The 24,901-nt window shown below is 38.0% G+C and overlaps 1 protein-coding gene across 4 annotated transcripts in view; it reads right to left on the reverse strand.

The window, feature by feature from the left end:
* PPP2R3A (protein phosphatase 2 regulatory subunit B''alpha) overlaps positions 1 to 24,901 on the reverse strand; it is a 239,841-nt gene that overhangs the window by 167,261 nt on the left and 47,679 nt on the right. The window contains exons 3-4 of one of the 4 annotated variants that reach the window (XM_069564765.1): positions 22,828 to 22,971; positions 7,050 to 9,514 (exon numbers count right to left, since the gene is read on the reverse strand). In XM_069564765.1, coding sequence (XP_069420866.1) covers positions 7,050 to 9,041 — 1,992 coding nt within the window. In that variant the 5' untranslated portion in view covers positions 9,042 to 9,514; positions 22,828 to 22,971. Of the gene's footprint in view, positions 1 to 7,049; positions 9,515 to 22,827; positions 23,005 to 24,901 lie in introns of all 4 variants that reach the window. The other 3 variants (XM_069564766.1, XM_069564768.1, XM_069564769.1) reach the window with 3 other exon arrangements.

A 24,901-nucleotide genomic window follows, 5' to 3' on the forward strand; every position in this document is an offset into this window, starting at 1 on the left:
GATCCAACCAGTCCATTCTGAAGGAGATCAGCCCTGGGATTTCTTTGGAAGGAATGATGCTAAAGCTGAAACTCCAGTACTTTGGCCACCTCATGCCAAGAGTTGACTCATTGGAAAAGACTCTGATGCTGGGAGGGATTGGGGGCAGGAAGAGAAGGGGATGACAGAGGATGAGATGGCTGGATAGCATCACTGACTCAATGGACGTTGAGTCTGAGTGAACTCCGGGAGTTGGTGATGGACAGGGAGGCCTGTCGTGCTGTGATTCATGGGGTTGCAAAGAGTCGGACATGACTGAGTGACTAAACTGAACTGAAAGTTCACATCTGGCAATATTCTGACAACAGTTTTACTCTTAATAGTTTTTTAGAAAATTAGAGTTTTAATTGGGACTTTCTAATAAATTAGACACCTTTCCCCCTCAGTTAGCAGAGAAGGGAATGGCAACCCACTCCAGTACTCTCGCCTGGAAAATACCATGGATGGAGGAGCCTGGTAGGCTGTAGTCCATGGGGTCGCACAGAGTCAGACACAACTGAAGCGACTTAGCAGCAGAAGCAGCCCCCTCAGCAGTGAAATTTGTAAGGTTTCACTAGACTTAAGCATTACAGTATAGCTTAAAAAAAAATCTTCGTTTTTGTTTACCTTAAAATTTTCCTCTTTCATTGACAAGTCCTTCCCCCCTGCCCTCCACTCTTTCAATGGAGGCAAGCAATAATGGAAACTTTTCCCAGGCTTTGTTTTCACTAAAATTAAATAAAAAATAATTTTCAGGGGAGGCTAGAGTTTATTATTTTAACCTGTGAATAACAGCTAACAGGTTATTGTCCCATAAAGCTAAAAACAGACCAAAAATGACTGTAATATCATCTGCTAAAGGTAATAAAATGTAGAATTAAAACATCATTTATTATGTGAACTTCCAAAGCAGTATATTTTTCTAAGAGTTTTTTTTTAAAAAACTTTATGTCCATGTCACACTCATGGACATGTAATTCACTCATTTGTTATTATGAAACCCTCTGAAACCTCAGCCACACCTCCTTTCTCTCCTCCACAATCTGTTCTTATTTTTTTTTTTAAACTGAAGTATAGTTGATTTACAATTAGTTTTAGGTGTACATTATAGTGGTTTGATATTTTTATAGATTTTACTCCGTTCAATTATAAAATATTGACTGTATTCCCTATGCTGTACAATATATTTTGTAGTTTATTTTCCACCTAGTAGTTTGTATCACTTAATGCCCTTCCCTATCCTGCCCTATGTCCCACCCCTCAACCTACTAGTAACCACTAGTTTGTCCACTATATCTGTGAGTCTGTTTCTGTTTTGTTATATTCATTTGCTTTAATTTTTAAGATTCTATACATAAGTGAAAACATACCATTCTCTTTGTTCAACTCATTTCAGGTCTATTTGAGTAACGACTGTTATTCCAGGACCTACAGGGTTGTTTCCTGTCACCTGCTGACCAATTATATAGAACTTGACACAGCGAGAAAGTTCATGAGCAAAGAAAGGAAAAAAGAGCAGAGAATAAGACATGGGATGAAAAGGAATCTGTTTTAAGTGGAAAAGTCACAGATAGGGAATGACTGGAGAGGAAAAGGGAGAAAGCTATTTAGATAAGAACCCATGATGAAGAATTCTGAAACTCTGGGCTTACTTATTTTTCTATTTCTATTTGACTATCTGATTACCACATTGGTAGTTTTTGCTACTGATGTCTTTAAAAAAACATCACACTGAACCTTATCGAAAATCTGTTTTGCTGATCTACACAAAATAATATTTAGACCAGGAAATTAGCTAACTTTTTCTATAAATGGCCAGACAGTAAGTATATTAGGCTTTAAGGTCTCTGTTACAACTACTCAACTTAGTAGACAGGGCACAAGAGCAGTCACAGTCCATAGGAAATGAAGGACTGTAGCTGTGCTACAATAAAACTATTTACAAACACAGGTGTCAGGTCAGATTTGGCCCATGGACCACAGGTTTCTGACCCCTGATTTAAAAGCTGTTTAAAGCTAATTTGTGTCTTTAATTGGAGGATAATTGCTTTACAGTGTTGTGTTGGTTTCTACCATACAGCAGTGTGAATCAGGCATAAATACACATATATACCCTCCCTCTTGAAACTGCCTCCCACCCACCGCCCCCAGGTTGTCACACGGCAACAGGGCTGAGCTCCCTGTGCTACACAGCAACTTCCCACTAGTTACCTGTTTTACATATGGTAACATACATGTTTCAATGCTACTGTCTGAATTCATCCCACCCTCTCCTTACCCCACTTTGTCTCAAAGCCTGGTCTCCATGTCTTCATCTCTATTCCTGCCCTGCAAATAGGTTCATCAGTACCATATTTCTAGATTCCATATATATGTACTGCTGCTGCTGCTGCTGCTGCTAAGTCACTTCAGTCGTGTCCGACTCTGTGTGACCCCATGGACGGCAGCCTACCAGGCTCCCCAGTCCCTGGGATTCTCCGGGCAAGAACACTGTAATGGGTTGCCATGTCCTTCTCCAATGCATGAAAGTGAAAAGTGAAAGTGAAGTCGCTCAGTTGTGTCCGACTCTTAGCAACCCCATGGACTGCAGCCTACCAGGCTCCTCCGTCCACGGGATTTTCCCGGCAAGAGTACTGGAGTGGGATGCCATTGCTTTCTCCGATATATATGTGCTAATATATGATATTTGCTTTTCTCTTTCTGATTTACTTCACTCTGTATAATAGGCTCTAGGTTCATCCACCTCAGTTCAGCTGACTCAAATCCATTCCTTTGTATGGCTGAGTAATATTCCATTGTATAGGTACCACAACTTCTTTATCTGTTCATCTTATCCCTGATTTAGACTGATATCATCTGTACTAATCTCTCAACATCCTTCTAGTATTTTTTATTTGATTCCTTCTCCCAATACAGATTTGAAATATATTTCTGGAAAAAAATACTATTCCTCTTGAGAAATTATTTTGAAATACATATTAAAATATTAATGATATATAATATTGTCAAGTAGATCTTTTCAGTGATAATCATCAATGTCAAATAAAAGCAATTCCTATGTGTCCCTTACATAAGTCTTTTAACTGAAATGTTTTGAACAACTGGAAAATTTTTGACTGTTCAAAATATTAAAAAAAATAAAAGACTTAATTTAAAATTTATTATTCTTTAAAAAATTATTCTTAAAAGCTATACTGTGGGAGTCCTGTGCTTTAAGATCTTTGTTAGCTAGCCACTCCCTTAGAATGATCTTTTTTAAAAAAAAATTGAAGTATATTTGCTGTATGTTATAGGTATATGATACAGTGATCCACAATTTTTAAAGGTTATACTCCATTTATAGTTATTATAAACTACTGGCTATATTCCCTGTGTTGCATAATATGTCCTTGTAGCTTACTTTATACCTAGTAGTTTATACCTCTTACTCCCCTAAGCCTATATTGGACCCCATCCACTCCCTGTCCCCACTGGCAACCACTAGTTTGTTCTCTATATCTGTGGGTCTGCTGCTTTTTTGTGAAAGAAACTCTTTAGCATAGCATACAAAGTCATTCGTAAGTTGGCCCCAACCTACCTCTCTGATTTTATTTGCTTTTGAACTGTGGTGTTGGAGAAGACTCTTGAGAGTCCCTTGGACTGCAAGGAGATCCAACCAGTCCATCCTAAAGGAAATCAGTCCTGAATATTCATTGGAAGGACTGATGCTGAAGCTGAGACTCCAATACTTTGGTCATCTGATGTGAAGGACTGGCTCATTGGAAAAGACCCTGATGCTGAGAAAGATTGAAGGTGGGAGGAGAAGGGGACAACAGAGGGTGAGATGGTTGGATGACATCACTGACTTGATGGACATGAGCTTGAGAAGCTCCGGGAGTTGCAGTGATGGACAGGGAAGTGGGGCGTGCTTCAGTCCATGGGGTTGCAAAGAGTTGGACATTACTGAGTGACTGAACTGAACTGAACTTTCTGTTCATTCTCTGTACACAAGAATAAAAACATGAGCAGGAGATAAAAACACTGACGTTTCAGGAAATGGTTACTTCTGGAAGAGGAGAGAATACTGGGGAGGGGAACCCTTGGGATTTCAACTATATCTGAGGTGACTTTTTTTAAAATGGTGATATTAATGAAAATATTAAATAAAGATCTGAAGCAAAGCTACAGCAAAGCATTAAGATTTGATAAAGCAAAGTGGTGAGTAATAAAAAAGCTTTTTCTGTCATTCATAATACTTTTCTATTTGTTTAAGACAGGGGTTGACAAACTACAATTTGGCCCACTGCCCATTTTTTAAGACTTAGAGCTAAGAATAGTTTTACATTATTGAAAGGCTGTTTAAAAGAGAAAAAACAAAAAACAAGACTATATGACAGAAACTTGTGACCTGCAAAGACTATAATATTAACTACTTGGCCCTGTATAGAAAACATTTGCCAACTTCTGAATTTAAATATTTCATAAAAAGAAAAGATTTGAAAAATGAAGAGGTAAAGAGGCAACTGAGTCAAGGAAGGACAGTTTTGTTTTCTTACCTTAAGTATCTTCCTGAGACATTTTATATGCTTGTTTCTTTAAATTAGCTTTTCATGAATTATTTTTTCAACTTTTATGAAGAAGTCTTATCAAAGTAATAAGAATTGTAACTATGTATGGCAGTAGATGGCAACAAGACTTAACTGGGATTATTTTAGTGTATGCAAATATCAGGTTGTTGTATACCTGCAACTAATATGTCAATTATACCTCAATTAAAAAAAAATGATGTACCTCTGTGGGAAAAAAGAAATCTCATCAAATTTTATTCTATGAGGTTGGAACTCACAGAAAATGAGTTCTATGAGGAACTCATTTAAAAGACCTATGGGAGAATCGTTTAATATGATTTTGATTTCAGTCAGTCCATACTTGTCAAAAAACTGGGGGGCTCATTTAGAGCCCAGTGTGTCATTTTTAGGCAGCTGTACTTAGACTGGTGGCCCACTCATGAGCTGTCAGCCAGGCACACAGAGAGATGCTGCACGGGCTCTCTTGGCTTCAGGTTCACGTTTTCTGCTTTCTGCAGTCTGCCTCTTCTAGAAGAATCTGTCCCCCCCCCCCCCCCGCCCCGCCACCTGACAGATGATAATGCGGCAAGAAGGCTGAACAAATTTCAAAACACTATATTACAATAAGAGTTTCTGGCCATAGTAGTTGTGAAACATTGGAATATGTCATTAGAGAAGGTAGACTTTTTTTTTTTTAATGGGAAAAACAGATAACACATTTAAATATTTTGGTACACTGCTGATCACAAGAACTGTTAGATCTTATGTTATAAAATAGTAAGCACATCAGTCTTGCCTATGTACATGAAAGGATTTAAAAAAATTTTTCTAATTAGCTGACTTGGTTTCTCCCCTTCAGCATTGACCCATGTTAACGAAAGAGTATTACCATCTGTGAATCAATGAATGAAGAGACTCAGAGAGATTTCACAGTAATGCTCAGTGGACAACTGAGGATCTTTTAGACCTAAATTACTTAATACTTTAAATATGTACTGTTTTAAACTTTAGCGTCACTGGTAACTAAAAATGTGAACAGGAGAACAACAGCCACAAAAAAATATGAGGTAAAAATTATTCATCTGATGATAATATGCATTTTTTCCTGTTCTAATGAAAATATTAACGTGAAAATAATAACTTGTTTTTTAACTGGGCCATATATATGCCATCTCTAATATCCATTAAAAAAATTTATTATATTAAAGATATACAAAATGGCATGACAAAATACTGGTGATTCATTTCCAGATTAAATATTACTGAGGCCTTGTGCATTCTTCCTCAGTTCTATCTCTCTTCCTTCTTCCGTGGGTTAATCACTGTTCTGAACACTGTACCTGATGTGTCCATGTATTTATTCATACTTTTTATACAATACAAATACCTCTAATAGTTCCTATCATTATTTTACAACTAGTTTTGTTGACTTTGCTTCATGTCTGAATTCATACATGTTGACACATATAGTGTATTCACATGGTAGAGACAGAGCTCACCAAATATTCTATGTGCTCCCACATGATTCTTAGACTTCAGGTTGGAATCACTGGGCTGTGAGCAGAAGGGAATTGTGTCAAGAGTGGGATAAGGTGGCTAAAAGCTCCATTTCTTTCTTAGCCTTCTTTAGTGAACTCCTAAGCCACATCTTCCAGATGGGGCAATGGGGCAGCTGTAGGAACATGGAACATCCATCAGTCTGGGTCCCTGCGCGAGGTCGAGCAGAGCCTCTTACCAACTGCGTTGGACATGTAAAACGAATAAGAATCCTATTGGGCTAAGACACATATACATACCTACAAATGGGCAGATAACTTCCTTTCTGGGATTATTCAAAAGTAATGCTATCAGTAGCAGGGAATATTCAAAGCTTTCTGAAAATACGTCTACCTTGTAACTCTAGACTGACATTCATTCTCACTTGCATGATGAATGATATTTCATATACTCTAATCTTTACCTTCTTTGAAGATCTACTGCACTAACAAAACTTTCAGAGATGTGCTTATATGTTCACATACTTTTTCTGGTATGTTAGTTTGTTTCCCCAGCTAGATTTTAAGTTCTACACAGGCTTGTAGTCCACAAAGGTGTGCAGTGAAGAGTGGCTCACTGGTTGAGGATTGTGAAACTAATAATAAATAACTGTGTAAGGCACCTTGCTTGTGCTTCACCTGACTTATCTTGATCATTATTACTCCCATTATACAGATGAGGATATTAAGACCAAGTAAGCTTCCTTTGGTCACAGAGCTAGGAAGAAGATAAAGGGTGTCAGGAAGGAAACTGAAAGTAATCTGCTTAACTCTATAGAGACTTTGCTTTTTAGCTTTTTCCACCGAACTTAGTGAGACCATGCTTAGTGTAGAGTAGGAGCTTTAGTGGAACATAAAACGACTGACAAAATTGTTTTGTTTCTAAATTTTGCAAACATTAGTACATTTCTTTGGAGACTTCTTGGGACAGAAGATTGTTAGATCTTACCTTGATCACCTCTGGGGTCTGCTGAATCAAAACCACTGAGGTAGTGTCTTTGACTTTATCACCAACAGGACTTCTGCAGACTGACAAACTGGCCTGGGAGGAAGTTGTCAAGGTTTCTTGTAGAATCTGCATCATCTCTTTTTCTTGTGATAGGCTCCCTCTGCCTGATTTGCATTCAACCAATTCTTGAGCAAAATCTTCAATGCTTTCTAGAATCCGCAGTAAGAGGGCTCGATCCTCTTCCTCTATTTTGTGTCCATTGGTTTCAATAATCCTTGTTAGACAGGAAGGTGACACTTTTTCTGTGGGTGAGGAGACTTTAGATTTAGGCTCAAGATCTGGCAGCTGACCAATCAACTGACTCTGACTATTTAGAGAGTTAGAGCTTTTACCTTTAGCAAGTGGCTCTCTTAGAGAGGTCTCCATCTTCTGTGAGAAAGATTCCAAGTCCATTAACAATTTATCTATCTCTTCCTGACTGTTAGAATTCATAAAATCTCTGTGGTTTTCCTCTTCAACTTTAGGAACTTTAGATTTAAGATCTTCTTCAGGAAGACTAACAACTGATTTCTCAAATATCTTACCAATTTCATTTTGCATTGAGGCAGGACATTTTTTAAGATGAGTACCATGGTCTGATAATTCTGCTCTATCTTCATTTACCTTTATCAACTCCGGAGAGGGTCCATTTTCTGTCTTCTGTTCTTGATACAATGCTTTCTTTCCATCTGACTCTTCTTCAATATATAGGGTTTCCATGACATTACCAGATGAAACTTTTTCTAAAGGATTTACAGTTAGTGACTGTGATTGAAGCTGAACATCTTTTAGAGTTCTGGGATCACTTTTCTCTAAATTATATAAGGAATTTGTGGAGTTATTTGGAATGGGTTTTATAGTGTCTGTTTTTCTAGAACTGTGCTGGTCATCTTGCAATTCTATAGTTTGAAACTGTCCAGAGTCAAGCGCCGAGAGCTGGACAACATCTTCATACTTAGGGGGCTGTTCAGTGCCAAATACTGGGGAAAATGGAGTCAGTTGTAAACTAGGCATATTACTGACCAGTTCTGTTAAATCTATAGCCTCATTATTCCCAGACTGCATGAATTCAAATGGTAGCTTTTTCAGGTAGGATGCTAACCTGGTCATTACATTCATATAGACAGTTTCAGAGCTAGAAACTGCATCATTACCGTTTCCTTCATTGATGCTACTCCCTGTCTTTTTCTTTATACACTGTTTTATGATGTCTGTGCATTTTTTCAAATCCTCGGAGCATTTTAGCAAGATGTCTAAGCACATCTTTATGTCTGTACCAGAAGAAAAATTATCTATTTTATGTTTTTCTAAAATCTGAGTAACCAGGTCTTCTTCAGAAAAGTTGTGAAGAAACACTGAAGTCAGGTTTGTATCGAGTGAGTTTCTACGGGACAAAGATTTTTCCTCAACTGAGGAACTCCGGAGTAAACCAAAGGATGGAGAGTTCCCATCATGGTTATAATGGCCACAGAGCAAGTCAAAATCAACTGACCTCCTGTTGAATGAGTCAGATTTAACTTTCCTTCCCTTTTTATAAGCGGTGTGGTTGGAGTTTTTGAGTTTTTCAAGGGAAAATTCTTTTATTTTCCCACTGGCAAAACTGATTGCTTCTCCTGCAATGTCCTTTAAATTACAGGTACTCTGAAATGTAGATCCTTTCCTGACTTTGGGTATGCCCGTGAGGGCTTGATGGGGATAGTCACCTTCAGCTGAGGAAAACCCATTTTCATGGGGTAGAAACAGAGAGTCCAGATCTGTATCTTTGAACTGAGACACAGGTATGTGTAAGAGGTCTGCACAAACACTATGATGTATCACAATGCAGTCAACTCCATGTGTGAAGGTGTGGCAGGTTCCAGTGCAATAATGTATCGCTTGCTCAAAACGCCGGTCTATCACCACACTGCTGTAGTGGTTCACAGTACTAACCACAAGTCTGTAAGTTGCTGCCATAATATCAAATCCACTGGGTAGTAGGACGTAGAATTTTCCAGAACTTGTTTCAAGTAAATTCTCCTAAATGACACTCAGCTAAAAATATATTTGACTGGCAACGTTCAGTGGTTTCTTACAAAATAATGACCTTTCCCGCAAAGGGAAATCATCAAAATTTGAGGTTTGGTAACTGTCAGATACAGTAGCTGTTGCACATGCGTGCTTGTATCAGCAAGTCTAATAATTTAATAATTGTCCTTTCTAGTTTCATTTAGTAATATCATAATACTATAGGATTATTTTTAGGAATAAATTTTAAGAAGAATAAAGAATATTCTCTTTTAGTTCTTCAGCAGTTCTATGATGCAGATATTTATGGTCATAAATGTACTGTCATAAATCTCAGTTGGTAGTATAGAAGTACTGTGATAACTGAGTCCTCCAAAGGCTTAAATGATCCATTTTTTTTTTTTTGTGAATGACAGGAAAACCTATAATGAAAAAAAGAAAATGATTTAAAGGAAATACAATCTCTTAATACTGACAATCTTTTATTTCCTCTTCTTTTGTATCCCACACGCAGTTAATTATCTTTTTCTTTGCCACATCACTGGTGGCTTACCTTTGATTCAAGCCTTTGTTTCATTACACCCTACACTCCTTATTACCTAAAGTAGTATTACCAGCTTTCCTGGGGACTCGGTGATAAAGAATCCGCTTGCTAATGCAGGAGATGCAGGTTTGATTCCTGAGTCGGGAAGATCCCTTGGAGGAGGAAATGGCAACCCACACCAGAATTCTTACCTGGAAAATCCCAAGAACAGAGGAGCCTGGTGGGCTACAGTCCATGGGGTCGCAAAACAGTCAGATATGACTTAGTAACTTAACTACAGTAACAGTATTACCTCAACTCTGCCTTGTTACAACTGCCTCTCAGTTGGCATTTCTAATCCCACCCTCCTTGCTTCCTAACATGACACTGACTAGCTTGGATATATAGAGCTTTCTCACCTCTTTCAGATCAAGAATTCACACTACCAATCCCTAACATGCATCATGGCAGGCCTAGCTTCTTTGACTCATTTTTCAACAACTATTCCCATCCACACATAACCTTATTTTCTGCTACTGTCCTGCATCAACAGGACAGGTTGATGTTGCTTCCATCAACCTAGGTTTCTTAAAGATGGCTGACACACAGTGCTTGTTCTTGATTGTACAACTTCCTTGACACTTGGAAATTATTCCCTTACCTTCAGCGCTTTTCTTACTCTTTCTGAGAGAGAAAAACAACCTTTATTACTGCTCTTGACCTCATCCTATCAGACCCTGCCACATGCAGATCTCCCTCTCTTGTCATCAATGGATAGAATTTAATCATTCTCTCTTTTTTTTTAAAGGGCACTTAAATCATGTTGGAAGTTGCTGTCCAAAAAGGTTCAATCCAGTGCTGCCCAGTAGTCCTATCCATTACTGAAAGGGGGAGGTTACTCAATTCTCTATTATTGTTGAGCTTTCTATTTCTCCTTTGTTTTGCTTTCTGTATTTTGATATTCTGTTGTTAGATACGCATGTTTCTAACTGTTATATCTGCCAGATGGAGGGCCACAAACTATTATAAACTATATAACTGACTCACTTTGCTGTATAGCAGAAACTAACACAGCACTATAAACCAATTATCCTCTAATAAAAATATAATTTAAAATAATAAAAAGAGAAAAAACATTAAAAAGCAAAACAAAATAAAAAGGTTCAGTCAATGTTCTGACTTAATCAATAAATACTGAGTGCTTCCTGTGTGACAGGCCCCTGCCAAGTGCTAGAGATAGAGCAGTGAATAAAGTCCCTGTCCTGAATGAACTGACAATCTAGCAGGAAGAAGAAAAACAACATGTAAGTAAACTTGACTTAGATGGTGATATGTGCAATAGAGAAAGATGAAGCACAGCAAGGGTTTAGAAAGGATGAGAAGGTGCTGTGCTACAAAGGGCAGTCAGGGAAGACCTCGCTGAAATCTGAATGGAGAAGAGAGGGAGCAGGTTGAGGAGGTATTTGGGGTTAAATCATCTTGGGCAGAATAACCAAAAGTAAAAAGGCTCTGTAATCCCATGGCCTATACAGTCCATGGACTTCTCCAGGACAGAATACTGGAGTGGGCAGCCTTCCCCTTCTCCAGGGGATCTTAAACGCTGAATATATTTAAAAGGTAGAGCCAATATGACCTGTCAAATGATAAGAGTGTGCAACACTACTGCATCAAGAAAGGTGGACTAAGACAATGACAGGTGGGAGACGACGACAGCAGAGAAAGAGAGCATAGGTTTGACAATACCAAGAATTGCACTGGTATGTTAACAATAAAACAGTTACCCATTTAATAATGAGAAACAGAACTTGACTGTTTTCATTTTTATTTCTTCAACCCTAGAAAATTCTGTTTATTTTTCTTATTCGTTATATTTCTTCTTTGGTAAAGTTTCTATTCAAATCCTTTGCTTATTTCTGTATTTGAGACAGTGAAATCAGATATGGTTAATAGTTAATACAATTAATTCATGAAGAACCCTTTGTTTTGTTGAATTCTCATACTGTTTAGGATATATTTCTTGGCTCTTTAGATTCAATGATTATTACTCTCTTTTAATGCCAATCCTATACTATCATAATTACTGTTGTCTAAGTTTTATTACCTGACTTTTTTCTCATATTTTGAATTATGATTCCTTTTTATGTTCCAACATTCTTTGATGGTCTTCCAGATGAATTTCTGCATTGTCAGGTTTTAAGAAAAATCTGATAGGAATTTGATTATAATTACAGAAAACTTATGAATTATTTTGAAGGAACACTGATATCACTATAATATTCAGATTTTCCTTCCACAAACATATAAATTGTAATTCCAACACTCCTTTCTTTCTTTCTTCCTTTCTTTGTGGTTTTTTTTCAGTGTTTCACCCCCATTCTTCTTTTCCTTCAGTGTCTCAACTTTATTGCTATGTGAATGGATCTTGAGCCATTGTGTTTTCCTCTATTGCCTTGCCTTCAAATCCAAGATGGTGGCTCATATAAAACTATAAAGCTGAATATCATGCAGGTTGGCTGAGGCTCAAGTATAAAGAAGATCCATAGTAAAGGGAGTGAGTGAAAGTCGCTCAATCGTGTCTGACTCTTTGTGACTCCATGGACTATAATTTGTGACCCCATGGGATTCTCTAGGCCAGAATACTGGAGTGGGTAGCTTTTCCCTTCTCCACGGGATCTTCCCAACCCAGCGATCAAACCCAGGTCTCCCACATTGCAGGCAGATTCTTTACCAGCTGAGCCACAAGGGAGTACCTACCCAATAATTCTTAAGTGAAAATACAAAAGTGCCCAAGAGGAGTAAGTGTTATGGGGCAAAAGACTAGAATGTAGCAATGGAAGGAAATACATCTTTAAAAGATGTACATCCAGGAGACAGGGAAGAAATAGCACCAAATACAAAAAAACTATGCGCCTTTTCAGAAAACCATGATTTTGAAGAGTTTTTGGGTAAGGATAAAAGAGAAGGAAAATCAAAGGACACTATCAAGAAAGTATATTAGGATAACTGGATGAGAGCTATTAAGACTATATTATTTTTGTTTGTTTTGGCCATTCTATATGGCATGTGGGATCTTAGTTCCCTGACCAGGGATAGATCTCGTGGCCCCTGCAGTGGAAGCATGGAGTCCTAATCATTGGATCTCCAGGGAAGTCCCAGGACTGTATCTTAATATGGGTGATAAAAGTGGTCCTGAAGCAAAATACAGAATTGTTAGACAATTTAAATATCCAGATTAAACTGGATATTTAAATATTAAATTTAAACTATTAAAACAGTTGTCAGATAAATTCCTAAACTGTACAAGACTCTTTTATTTCTCTGAAATTTGAGAAACTAAAGAGAAGTCTTTCTCTAGGTTTGAAAATGAGCAAAACAACCAGTTAATAAGGTAACATGACAGAAAATACAAGAAAGTATTGTTGTGATGTTAGAATTTGAAGGAATCAAGGAAGAGAATACTGGCCAGAGTCAGATATACTGCTTTTAGCCAGTGCTGCCTAATAAAACTTTCTGTATTGATGGAAACATTCCATGTCTGCCATGATATGGCTGACATCTGCCACATGTGGCTATTGAGCACTTTAAACGTGGCTACTGCAACTGAAGCACTGAATTTTAATTTTATTTAGTTAAACATTAAAAATTTTGAAATTATTTTAGACTCAAGGAAAAGTTGCAAAAATAATATACGGAGTTCCTGTGTGCCCTTCCCCCAGTGTCCTCCAATGGTAACATCCTATATCACCACATCACAAGGATCAAAAGCAGGAAACCGACAATTAACAGACCTTATTTAGATTTCACCAGTTTTATATGACTCACTCCTTCCTATTCTTTACTTCCTCCCTTCCTTTTACAGTAAGTACCACTGCAATCAGGATACAGAACTACCCCTTCACTCTTCAGAACCCCTCACACTACTCTTTCATAGTCACACAGTAAACAGACCACTAAACTGTTCTGCGTCATTACGATTCTGTCATATCAAGAACATTTATGTAAGGCATACAGTGTTTAAGCTTTTGATACTGGTTTCTCTTGCTGAACTCAATGACTTTGAAAGTCATTAACTTTACTGAAGATTTCAATAGTTCATCCCTTTTTATTGCTGAGTCTATTGATTGTATGGATATACCACAATTTGTTTGCCCATTCTCATATTTAAGGATATTTATGTTGTTTACAGTTTTGGTTATTACAAATAAAGCTGCTGTTTTTGTATAAACATGGTTTTCATTCCACTATGGTAAATAACCACATTTACAAGTCTGATGGTTAGGTTGAATGTTAAGCATATTTTTAGAAGAAACTGTCAAACTATTTATCAGAGTGGCTACACCATTTTACATTCCCACCAGTAATGTATCAGAGAGATGGCTGATTCCACATCCTCTTCAACACTTGTGATTGCCAGTATTTTCTACTTTAGCCATTCTAATAGTGTGCTGTATTATCTCAATGGAGCTTTAACCTACATCTCCCTTCTAGCTAATGACGTTGAACATCTTATCCTGTGCTACTGACCAGCCCCATATGTCCCTAGAGAAGTGGTGTTTAAATGTTTTGCCTATTCTTATTAATTCCAAATAATTTCTTTGAAAGCCATATGTGGTTAGAGGCCACCATATTATACAGTATAGTCCCAGATAGTAGGAAGGTAGCTTTCAGAAATTCTGAGACTTTAACAGAAAATATGAAGAAAAAAAAGAGAAGATATAACAAAAATGAAGACTGATAGGTTTTAAAAATGACATCTGATGACCTTGTCATAAGTAATCTTACTGAGAAAGTGAAGTGGTGGGAGAAAGAGCTAAAGAACTAATTAAAAATTTAGGTCTTTGAGTTTAAGTTTTGAAGGGACATGAATATCACAGAGAGGGAACATAAAACTAAATCCCAAGGGATGGCACCAATTTCAATAAGAAGTTTACAGTATAAAATAATTGGGGTTTTTTCTTTTAAGGTAAAAGAAATGAAGATTACTCTCCTGGTATTTGGTTCAGATTCTGTGGGTATCAAATTCTGCCTTTTTGTTTACACCATGATTCAACTGATGCCCAATTGTACGGCTGGAATCCTAGACATGGAATCTAATCCAATTATTCTTAATCAGAGATACAGTCTAACTCAGAACTATGATGCTATCTTGTCTCTCAGTAAAAGCCAGTCTGCATGGGTTTGAATCCCACGCCTGCCACCAACAGCTATGTGGCCTTACAGAAGCTGGTTAACTTTTATCAGCCTGTTTCACCTGCAAAACAGAGATAATAATAGTAACCATCTCATGAGGATTAAGTGAATATGTTGAATGCTTAGAACAATGCTTAAGACACTGGAAATACTCAATAACTGTTAGCTGTTACTGGTATAACTCACTTATCCAGCATTTTCTCCTCTGCGCCAGATGTTGGTGGGATGATGCTGAATAATTCTTGGTGATGGCCCTCAGCACACTCACTATTTAATCAGGGCAACCAGGGAGGCAAGTACAACATGGATCAGGAGCACAAAGGTAGGGGTTCTCTTTTCCATTTTGCTCTCATAATTCATACATGTTCTCAGAAAAGTTAGAAAAACACTGTAATTACTCATATCACAATTCAGAAATAACCATTGTTAATATTCTTATGAGTGAACATCATGAAATTTTGTGAAAGTATGTTTTACAAAAAAGTTATTTTCTTAGGATATATTCCAAGGTGTAAAATAGTGTGTGTATACGCCTATTATTTTTAATGGTTCTAGAAACATACATCCATTTTCTGCTCTCCAGGAAAATGGCAAATTTATATTTCCAATATCAGTGTAGGAGTGGGCCCATCTTTTCATGCTCTCCTTGAGTGATACCACTCTTTAAATCTTTGCCAATTTGATAAGATGAAAAAGTGAAGTGCATGTTTCAATCTGCACGTAAACATCTATTTACCTAGTAGACATTTTGTGTTCATTCACAAAGCCTTTCTTCAAGCCCTTTTGTCCATTTTAAAAGACAGTATCTAAATCAGACCTCAAAGTCAGGAAAGGCTTCCCCAAATAAGGGAGGTATGTACCTTGAGTTCTAGATTTTGTCTAACTAATGAGAATTAGATAAGAAGGAGAGGGAGAATACTCCAGAGGGAAACATACATGTGAAGGCTCAGAGGCCTAACATGGCACAGTGAGTTCAGAACAATGACAGTTCCAGCTGATTTCACTGGGGGTGAGGTGGGATGGGGAGGGTACAGACAAGCAAGAGGGGAGGAAACCAGAGAGGAGCAGGAACTGGACCACAGACTGTCTTGTGTGCTAACCTCAGCAGTCTGAACTTTATTCTGAAAACTATGGGAAAAGAAACAAAGACTTTTAAGCTGGGAAGTAACACGATGAAGTTTATGTTTGAGAAAGACATTCCAGCAGTTGAATGAAAGTATGGAAATCAATTAGAAGGCTAATGTAATAATCCATTTAATAAGTGCTAAGACTCTAAACCAAGTAAGTAGGTGGCAGAAGTTAATAAACATGAAGGCACTGATTAAATAGTCAGTGAGAAAGAATTCACAGAAAAGGAGGAGGAGAGAGTAAAAAGGGAGGAATCTTGGGTTTCTGATTTAGGTACTAGAGGACGAATGTTATCACTTCCAACATGTTTTTTTGTTTTTGTTTCATGGGAGGTGGTCACAGAAAACATGAAGGGTTTTATTCTGAATGTGTTGTTTGAAGAGGTAACACACATGGATCATCCAAGTGGTGATGAGTGGATGAAATGTGAATGTAAAAACCTTCAGGTCAGCAGCAAGATCTGGGTGGGAGAGGCTGCTTTGAGAGGTCACTCAGAGTGTATGTATACAGTGAGAAGGGCTCTGGGTTGAGGATAGTAGACATTTATGGGTTAAAGAGAACAGAATTCTTAGGAGGGATCCTAAGAAACAACTTTCAACGATGTTGAAGGAGAAACTTTCAAAATGGACATCATCAGTGTTGGGTGCTGCTGAGAGATCAAAAAAAACAAAAATTACCCACTGGATTTGCCAGTGTGAAGGTCACTGGTACCCTCACTAAGTGAGATTTCAAAAACCAACAAACCCCAAAGACTATGGCACAGTTCCTATGTATGCATAAGAGGTATGTATAATCAAAAATATCTGTCAATAGAAGTCCAAATGAACTAAGTAAAAAAAGTCATAAATGATAAGAAAGCATTGTATTCTAGTTTGATATTTTTCTTTCTAAATGGCACATGAAAAGAGTGTTACAATGTTCAATTTGATGAAATATCAGCCTAAACATGTTATATCAGGGGTAGAAAGCAGAGAGGGAGGGAAATTAAGATGTGATATTTTGAATATTTACATTCATTCCTCCTCAGGTCTTTTTGCACACTGCCTGCCCACTTCCCCCAAGCCTTTCATCTTTTCTGTTCCTTCATCTCCACAATGGGCCGGAGTCTGTTTTCCTAATTTCTGTCTAAGCGGTTCATATGCACTCAAAGTGGTTCAGCGTTCATTCAATAATTCCTATTACTTCCACGTTAATTGGTGTATGACTATGTTAACAAGTACTCTCCAGTGGCTCCTGGTATTCCTTCAGTGCAAACATCCCGATGAAGTGGATTTCTTGTGAAACAAAGGTACAGAGGCAGCCAACAAGAAAAGTTAGGAGGGAGAACTGGATTTTGAAGCATGAGAGCCTTAGCAGGTGAAGATGGGATTTAACTGGTGGGGAAGATCCTCTAGAGAAGGAAATGGCAACCTACTCCAATATTCTTGCCTGGAAAATCCCATTGAGCCTGGCAGGCTATAGTCCATGGGGTTTCAAGAAGTCAGACACAACTGAGCACGCACATGCATATAAGCAAAAAGGAATTCAACAAAGGTACAGAGATATAGCAGATATTCTACTATATAATTAAGAGAGAGGTTTGTGTGTTTGGAGAAGTAGCAGGAGTTTGGTATTGGTAAGGCTGAAAATGTACAGTACGGATTTTACAGTTTTAAGGTCTCCTTCAAATATTAAGAACAAAAATAGGAATGTAAACTCGATCTTCAAAGAACCTAAGAGACATCAGTAACCCCAAATCACTGTATATGAAGACAGAAAACTGCAGCAGGATAGTAAGTGACTTAGCAGGGTAGAGGAGGAAGGGATACTAATGACAAACAAACCAATTCCCCCTGCACAACCCCAGAAGGCCCAGGTTAGGAGGTACCATGAACCACAGAAAATGGAACAGTGGAGGACGGAACACAAGGGGAGTGCTTAAGAGTTTGAAAGGAATAGAGTTCTCCCCACCCTTACTCCACAAACTCAGAAAATCATCCCTCCTTTCCTGCTAAGACAGGAATCCTATTTGTTGGTGAAAAAACCTGAACCAGAAAAACACCAACCTGAGGCCATCACACACAAAAAGGGTGGTAAAGGACTTAAAACGGAGTAAAGGTCTACTTTCTGAATAAGCCCACCAGCCTCCATATCCCAGCTCAAGTCCAGGTCAGTCACCAAAACCAGTTTATTATCTCCAGCTCCTAGCCCCGACTATGGGTTAAATAATTCTTTTTCTGGAGATTAGAAAGCCCATCTGATCACATGATCACCTTACACAGAAGCCCACTAACTGACAAAAGATCTCTATTCCTTTCAAACTTTCAAACACTCCCGCTGTGTTCACTAATTGACAAATGCTACTCCAAAACAGAGCTTCCTCTCAGCTCTGAGTGCCTGCTAAGTTGTTTCAGTCATGTCTGACTCTTTGCTACCTTATGGACCCCAGCCTGCCAGGCTCCTCTGTCCATGGGATTCTCCAGGCAGGACTGGAGTGGGCTGCCATGCCCTCCTCCAGGGTATCTTCACAACTCAAGGATCAAACTCGCGCCTCTTACAACTCCTGCATTGACAGGTGAGTTCTTTACCACTAGCTCTACCTGGGAAGCTGCTCAGCTCTTAGAGTCTCACTTTTATTTTAAATCAGCTTTACTGATACATAATTTGCAGAGTAAAAATGTTCATATTAGATGTATAGTTTAAGGAGATGTAGCAAGAAACACTGTCCTACAAGAGAGGGAAAATTTACATTGCCCTAAAACTATTTTTGTGCCCTTTCCCAATCAATTTTCCTGCCCTGCAATATTTGACAACTGCTCGTCTGAGTCCTAGCACCATAGATTTGTTCTGCCAGTTCTCGATCTTCACATGATTGAAGAGGTGTATATACGACATGTACATACATTTTCAGTCTGGCTTCTTTCATTTTGCATAATGGCTTTGAGATTCATCCATGTTACCACATGCATCAATAGAATATACCTTTTTACTGCTTAGCAGATATTCTACTATATAATTAAATATACCCAAATTCATCTTATCTATTCAGTTAATGGACATTTGGGTTCTTTCTAGTTTGGACTACTATGAATTAAAACTGCTAAGAACTTTCAAGTAAAAGTATTTTTTGTCAATAAGCATTCATTTCTTTTGGGTAACTAACAATGGAATTAATGAGCCATGAGAAGTGTACGTTATATAAAAAACCTGTAAAATAGTTTTTCAAAGTGGTTCTGCCATTTTATGGTCTCATCTAGAGCTCTAGGGGCCCTACAACCTTCTGGATACTTGTCAGTTTCCTTAATTTTAGCCATTTTAGCAGGGGTGATGGAGGAGGACATGGCAACCTACTCCAGTGTTCTTGCCTGGAGAACCCCAGGGACAGAGGAGCCTGGTAGGAGGCCGTCTATGGGGTTGCACAGAGTCAGACAAGACTGAAGTGACTTAGCAGCACCAGTAGCAGCAGGTGTGAAGTGGTATCCCACTGTGGTTTTAATTTGCATTTCCCTGATGACTAATGATGTTGAGCAATTTTCATACGCTTTTTAAAATATTGGGGTACAGTTGCTTTATAATGTTGTGCTAGTTTCTGCTCTACAACAAAGTGTCATATGGTTATTATTAGCAATTCATATGCATCTTTTTTTGGTGACGTTTCTATTCAAATCTTTTGGGTTGCTTTTGACTAGAGTAAAAGCTCATTTACATATTTTAGATGTAGATATTGTCTCTTGGTCTGTGGCTTTCCTATCCAGTTTCTGAGCAGTAGCTTTTGAAGAATAGGAGATTTTAATTCCAATTTTAATTCTACTAATTTTATTAATCCAATTAATCAAATTATCTTGTCATTAATAAATTTGTATCCTGTCTTAAGATTTCTGTCTATCTTAAGGTCATAGATGCTTTAAGGTTTCAAGTGTATGTTTAGGTCTATGATCTATTTTGAATTAATTTTCATGTATGGAATGAGGCTGAATTTCAACATTATCCTGCATCACTTGTTCAAAAGACTATCCTGTCCCCACTGAACTGTGTTGGAGCCTCTGTTGAAAAGCAAATCACAATACATATAGATTTATTTCTGGATTCTCTATTCTTTTTGTCTTTGTATATACCAATACCATTCTGTCTTAATTATTGTAGCTTTATAGTAAGCCTTAAGATAGTAATGTAAATGCACCATTTCTTCTTTTTCAGATTTGTTTTGGCTATTCTAGGTCCTCTACACTTCCATAGTGATACTGGAATCACTGTGCCTATTTTCACAAAGAAACATGCAGGGGTACTGACTGGAATTTCATTTAATCTAAATCATTGGTGACAATGGAGACCTTAACAATATCAAGTCTCCAATCATTATAATCCATGAACATAAATGTATCTCTCCATATATTTACATGCTTTTTCATTTCTCTAAGCAACATCTATAGGCCTTTCATTAAATTTACTCCCAAATATTTCATGTTTTATGATGCTAATACAAATGGTACTGTTATACTAATTTCATTTTCCACTGTGTTTGTTGTTGGTATAGAAAAATACAGTTGATTTATGTATGTTGATCTTATCACTTGCCACTTGGCTAAATTCATTTATTAAAGGATTTGGGAGGGGGTAAATTCCTTGGGATTTTTCCATATAGACTATTGTATTGTCTGAGACTAGAGAGTTTTACTTTTTCCCTTTCCAATACTTAATGCCTTACTGTCTATTGCACTGGTCAGAATCTTCAGAACAATACTGAATAGAAATATGAGTTCAGAAATCCTTGCCCTGTATCTGATCTTAGGGAAAAGTACTCAGTCTTTCACCATGATGACAGCTGCAGGTTTTTTAGTAGATATCCTTTATCAGATTGAGAAAGTTCTTTTTTTAAAAAATTTAAATTTATTTTAATTGGAGGCTAATTACTTTACCATATTGTATTGGTTTTGCCATACATCGACATGAATCCGCCACGGGTGTACATGTGTTCTCCATCCTGAGCCCCCTCCCACCTCCCTCCCCATACCATCCCTCTGGGTCATCCCAGTGCACCAGCCCCAAGCATCCTGTATCCTGCATCGAACCTGGACTGGCGATTAGTTTCTTATATGATATTATACATGTTTCAATGCCATTCTCCCAAATCATCCCACCTCTCCCTCTCCCACAGAGTCCAAAAGACTATTCTATACATCTGTGTTTCTTTTGCTGTCTCGCATACAGGGTTATCGTTGCCATCTTTCTAAATTCCATATATATGCGTTAGTATACTGTATTGGTGTTCTTCTTTCTGGCTTACTTCACTCTGTATAATAGACTCCAGTTTCATCCACCTCATTAGAACTGATTCGAATGTATTCTTTTTAATGGCTGAGTAATACTCCATTGTGTATATGTACCCAGGGATGCAAGGATTCTTCAATATTTGCAAATCAATCAATGTAATTCACCACATTAACAAATTGAAAAATAAAAGCCATATAATTATCTCAATAGATGCAGAGAAAGCCTTTGACAAAATTCAACATCCATTTATGATAAAAACTCTCCAGAAAGCAGGAATAGAAGGAAGATACCGCAACATAATAAAAGCTATATATGACAAACCCACAGCAAACATTATTCTCAATGGAGAAAGTTCTATTTCTAGTTTGTTGAGATTTTTTAAAAATCTCATGAGGTGGTTCAGTTCTGTTAAATATCTATTCTGAACCTGTTGAGATGGTCACATAATTTTTACCCTTTATTTAGCTAATGTGATGGAAGAAGGGTGAGAAAACTGAAATTCAGCTTCAGGCATGGGCTGTTTTCGTAGGGCATCCAGAAGACATAGTTCCCATTCAGATGAATATACATGGCAGTAAACAGACAGGAGTTGAAAATAAAAACTTGGGAGTAAGTGTCAGATAAAGGTTTTAAAGCCAAAAGAGTGGACAAGACTGATCTGCACAGAATGAGAAATGAGACAAAGACAAAACTCTGAGGAAGGCTGATATGTACAGGGTGAAGAGAAGGATGCAAGGAAGGAGACAGAGAATGCATTTTCAAAAGGCAGGAAGAGAACCAGCCAAATGTGACATGGAAGTCAAGGGAGGAAAGTGCTACATTCTTCCAACATTCTGAATTCCAAAGAGCTTGTGTACCAATAAACATTAAAACTATACTTTTCTTTTGTACATGTTTCTCCCTAATTTCATGTAGAAATTTGAGGAGTTAATAAAACCTTAAACAGCATACATATAATGATGGAAAATAGAGAATGATGTTACACAAATTTTTATGTTGCTATTTGTGTGTTCTATTTCAGGAAACACCTGGAGCAGAGAGTATGAGGTAAAGAATTTCCACTACTTATCTCAGCTGATGAAAGGGTTCAAGAAGAAAATGATCTGCATAAATCATAGACACAAGGGATGACTGTTTGAATATCTGTGTTATTTAAATAGGACATTCTGGAGACTAGATAAGGAAAAATTATAGAAAAGTGCCTAAAACTTTTTTTTTTTTTAACACAGTACATAAGGTGTGATGATTCAGAAGGAATGAGTCATTTAGAGATAATAAGATAATCTGCCTGGAAAACACCGGCACTCTGTAGTGGATGACTCAGTATGGAAACTGATCCCAAGAGAACAATTTAGAGGGATACAAAAACATATACTACAGAGCTACTTGTAGGATAAAAAAAGGAGACCTGGAATATTTTATCTGTTGTGTTCACTTCAAAATTGTTGAGAAAATAAATTAAGAAATCTCATAGAAGGCAATAGTTTTCTGATGCTCAAAGAAATTATATATATGAACATAAAAGAACAATTAATGTTCTAGGTTTAACGCTGATGTCTTAATGAGACTAGAAGTAAAATAAGAACATCTCAGCAGCAGGCCTAATTTGAGCATACAGGAACTAGGAAGTGCTTGAAGACTTACTTTTTTCTTTACTTCAGTGGAGAAGGAGGAAATGTGGCTGAGGGAAAAAGCACCAGGTAGGCAGGCAGGAGTTTCTCGTCCAAGCTTCTACTTCCGCACTGACAAGCTCAGTAAGATGGCCCTCACTGGGATTCGCCTTCTCTTCTGGAAAAATAGGACAAGAGATGGTTCTGGGGTCTAGGGAACACAAGAAAAACAAAACATTCTTTCTTGCTTTGAATTACAAAAAAGCAACATTTTACCTAAAAACTATTTTTTATTTTTTTGATATGGGAAGCACAATAAAGTGGCTATTAATTTTTTAAAAATATTTATTTATTAGGCTGTGCTGGGCTTTAGCTGAGGCACACAAGAGCTTTAGTTGTGGCATGTGAACTCTTGGTTGTAGCATGTGGGACCTAGTTCCCTAACCAGGGATCAAACCTGGGCCCCTTGCATTAGGAGTATGGAGTCTTAGCCACTGGACCACCAGGGAAGTCCATGAACTGGCTATTAATTTCTAATGCATGTAATTTGCAAAACTACTGATTTCTGAGTATTGGCTCTAAGTGGCAAATAATGAAGGTAAACTTCGTGCATGCGTGCATGCTCACTCCCTCAGTCACATCTGACTTTGCAACCCCATGGATTGTAACCTACCAGCCTCTTCTGCTCATGTGATTTGCCAGACAAGAATACTGGAGTGGGTTGCCATTTCCTTCTCCAGGGAATCTTCCCGACCCAGGGATCAAACTGGAATCTCCTGCATCTCTTGCATTGGTAGGTGGACTCTTTACTTTTGAGCTACCTGGGAAGTTTGGTGGTTAAACTTTGACCATTTTATAATTTAAAAATTCTCTATAATACATTTCAAAACATCAACAACAGCTATCTCCATTGCTGGTAGTACTTTAAGTTATTCTGATTCATATATTTCCCTTTTCTAAGGCTTTTCTTATTTTGGAGCAGATTATATAAAGATAAAATCACATTCTGTAGATGAAAATCATTTGGATGATTTAGAAGAACATATATACAACCCAGCTTAATAAACATTTGATGCTACTACAAGCCAGGTACTCTTCAAGACAAGTAAACTACAAATCCTATAATTTTGCCTCAAGCGAGCTTACAGTGTAAGTAGGCAGAGAAAAGAATATTTTTTATATCAAGGAATGCACCCCAGAGAGCAGGACTGCCAAGCCCAGTTTGGAATAGATCAGAAGCAGTGGCTGCTGAAAGAAAGGGAAGATGCCTTGTGGATAAAGAGGGCCAGACAGGAGGAGGTGGCCTGGGAGATATGAGGAGCTCCTGGGAGTTTGGTGTTATTTCAATGTCAAGTGTGAAGAGAGGCTTCTAGGTGCTACCACTAAAGGGGTGGGGAAGAGGCAACAGCATCAGAGAATCCCCGAGCGGCTTCACTGGGGGTGGGAGGACTCAGTCAGGTTTACACTGTGGGCATATCACTGTGTAGCGCTGCGGAGGACAGAGCTGGGGAGGCAAGACCAAAGCCAGGCAGAGCAGGCAGAAGGGCTCTGCAGAGAGATTTCAGAAGAGAATCAGTGAGGCTGCAAATGAAGGCAGCTCAAAGGCTTATGTGACTCCCTGTGATCACGAATCTATGAGTACAATCTGAATGTAAGTTATCTTTATTTCCTTTTTAAAATTTCTTTCTTTCTTTTTGGTGCTGGGTCTCTGTCGCTGTGTGGACTTTTCTCTAGGTGTGGGGAGCAGGAGCTACTCACTCTTGTGGCTTCTCTTGCTGCGGAGCCTCACATAGGCTCAGTAGTTGTGGCTCCCAGGCTCTAGAGCACAGGCTCAAAAGTTGTGGTGCACGGGCTTAGTTGCTCCACAGCATGTGGGATCTCTCCCGATTAGGGATTGAACCTGCCTCTCCTGCACTGGCAGGCAGATTCTTTACCACTGAGTCACAAGGGAAATCCATAAGTTATCTTTAAATCCTGTTCTTTTCTGTATCCCTGTGCAAGTACAAATTCTGGCCAAAGCTGACAACAGATCCTACATTCAGTTTTATTAGGTAATTATGGATCTTTAAAAAGAAAAAAGGACTATTTATTAATGTATACTAAGTACC

This window comes from Ovis canadensis, chromosome 1 (assembly GCF_042477335.2).
Source record: "Ovis canadensis isolate MfBH-ARS-UI-01 breed Bighorn chromosome 1, ARS-UI_OviCan_v2, whole genome shotgun sequence".
Lineage (NCBI taxonomy): Eukaryota > Metazoa > Chordata > Mammalia > Artiodactyla > Bovidae > Ovis > Ovis canadensis.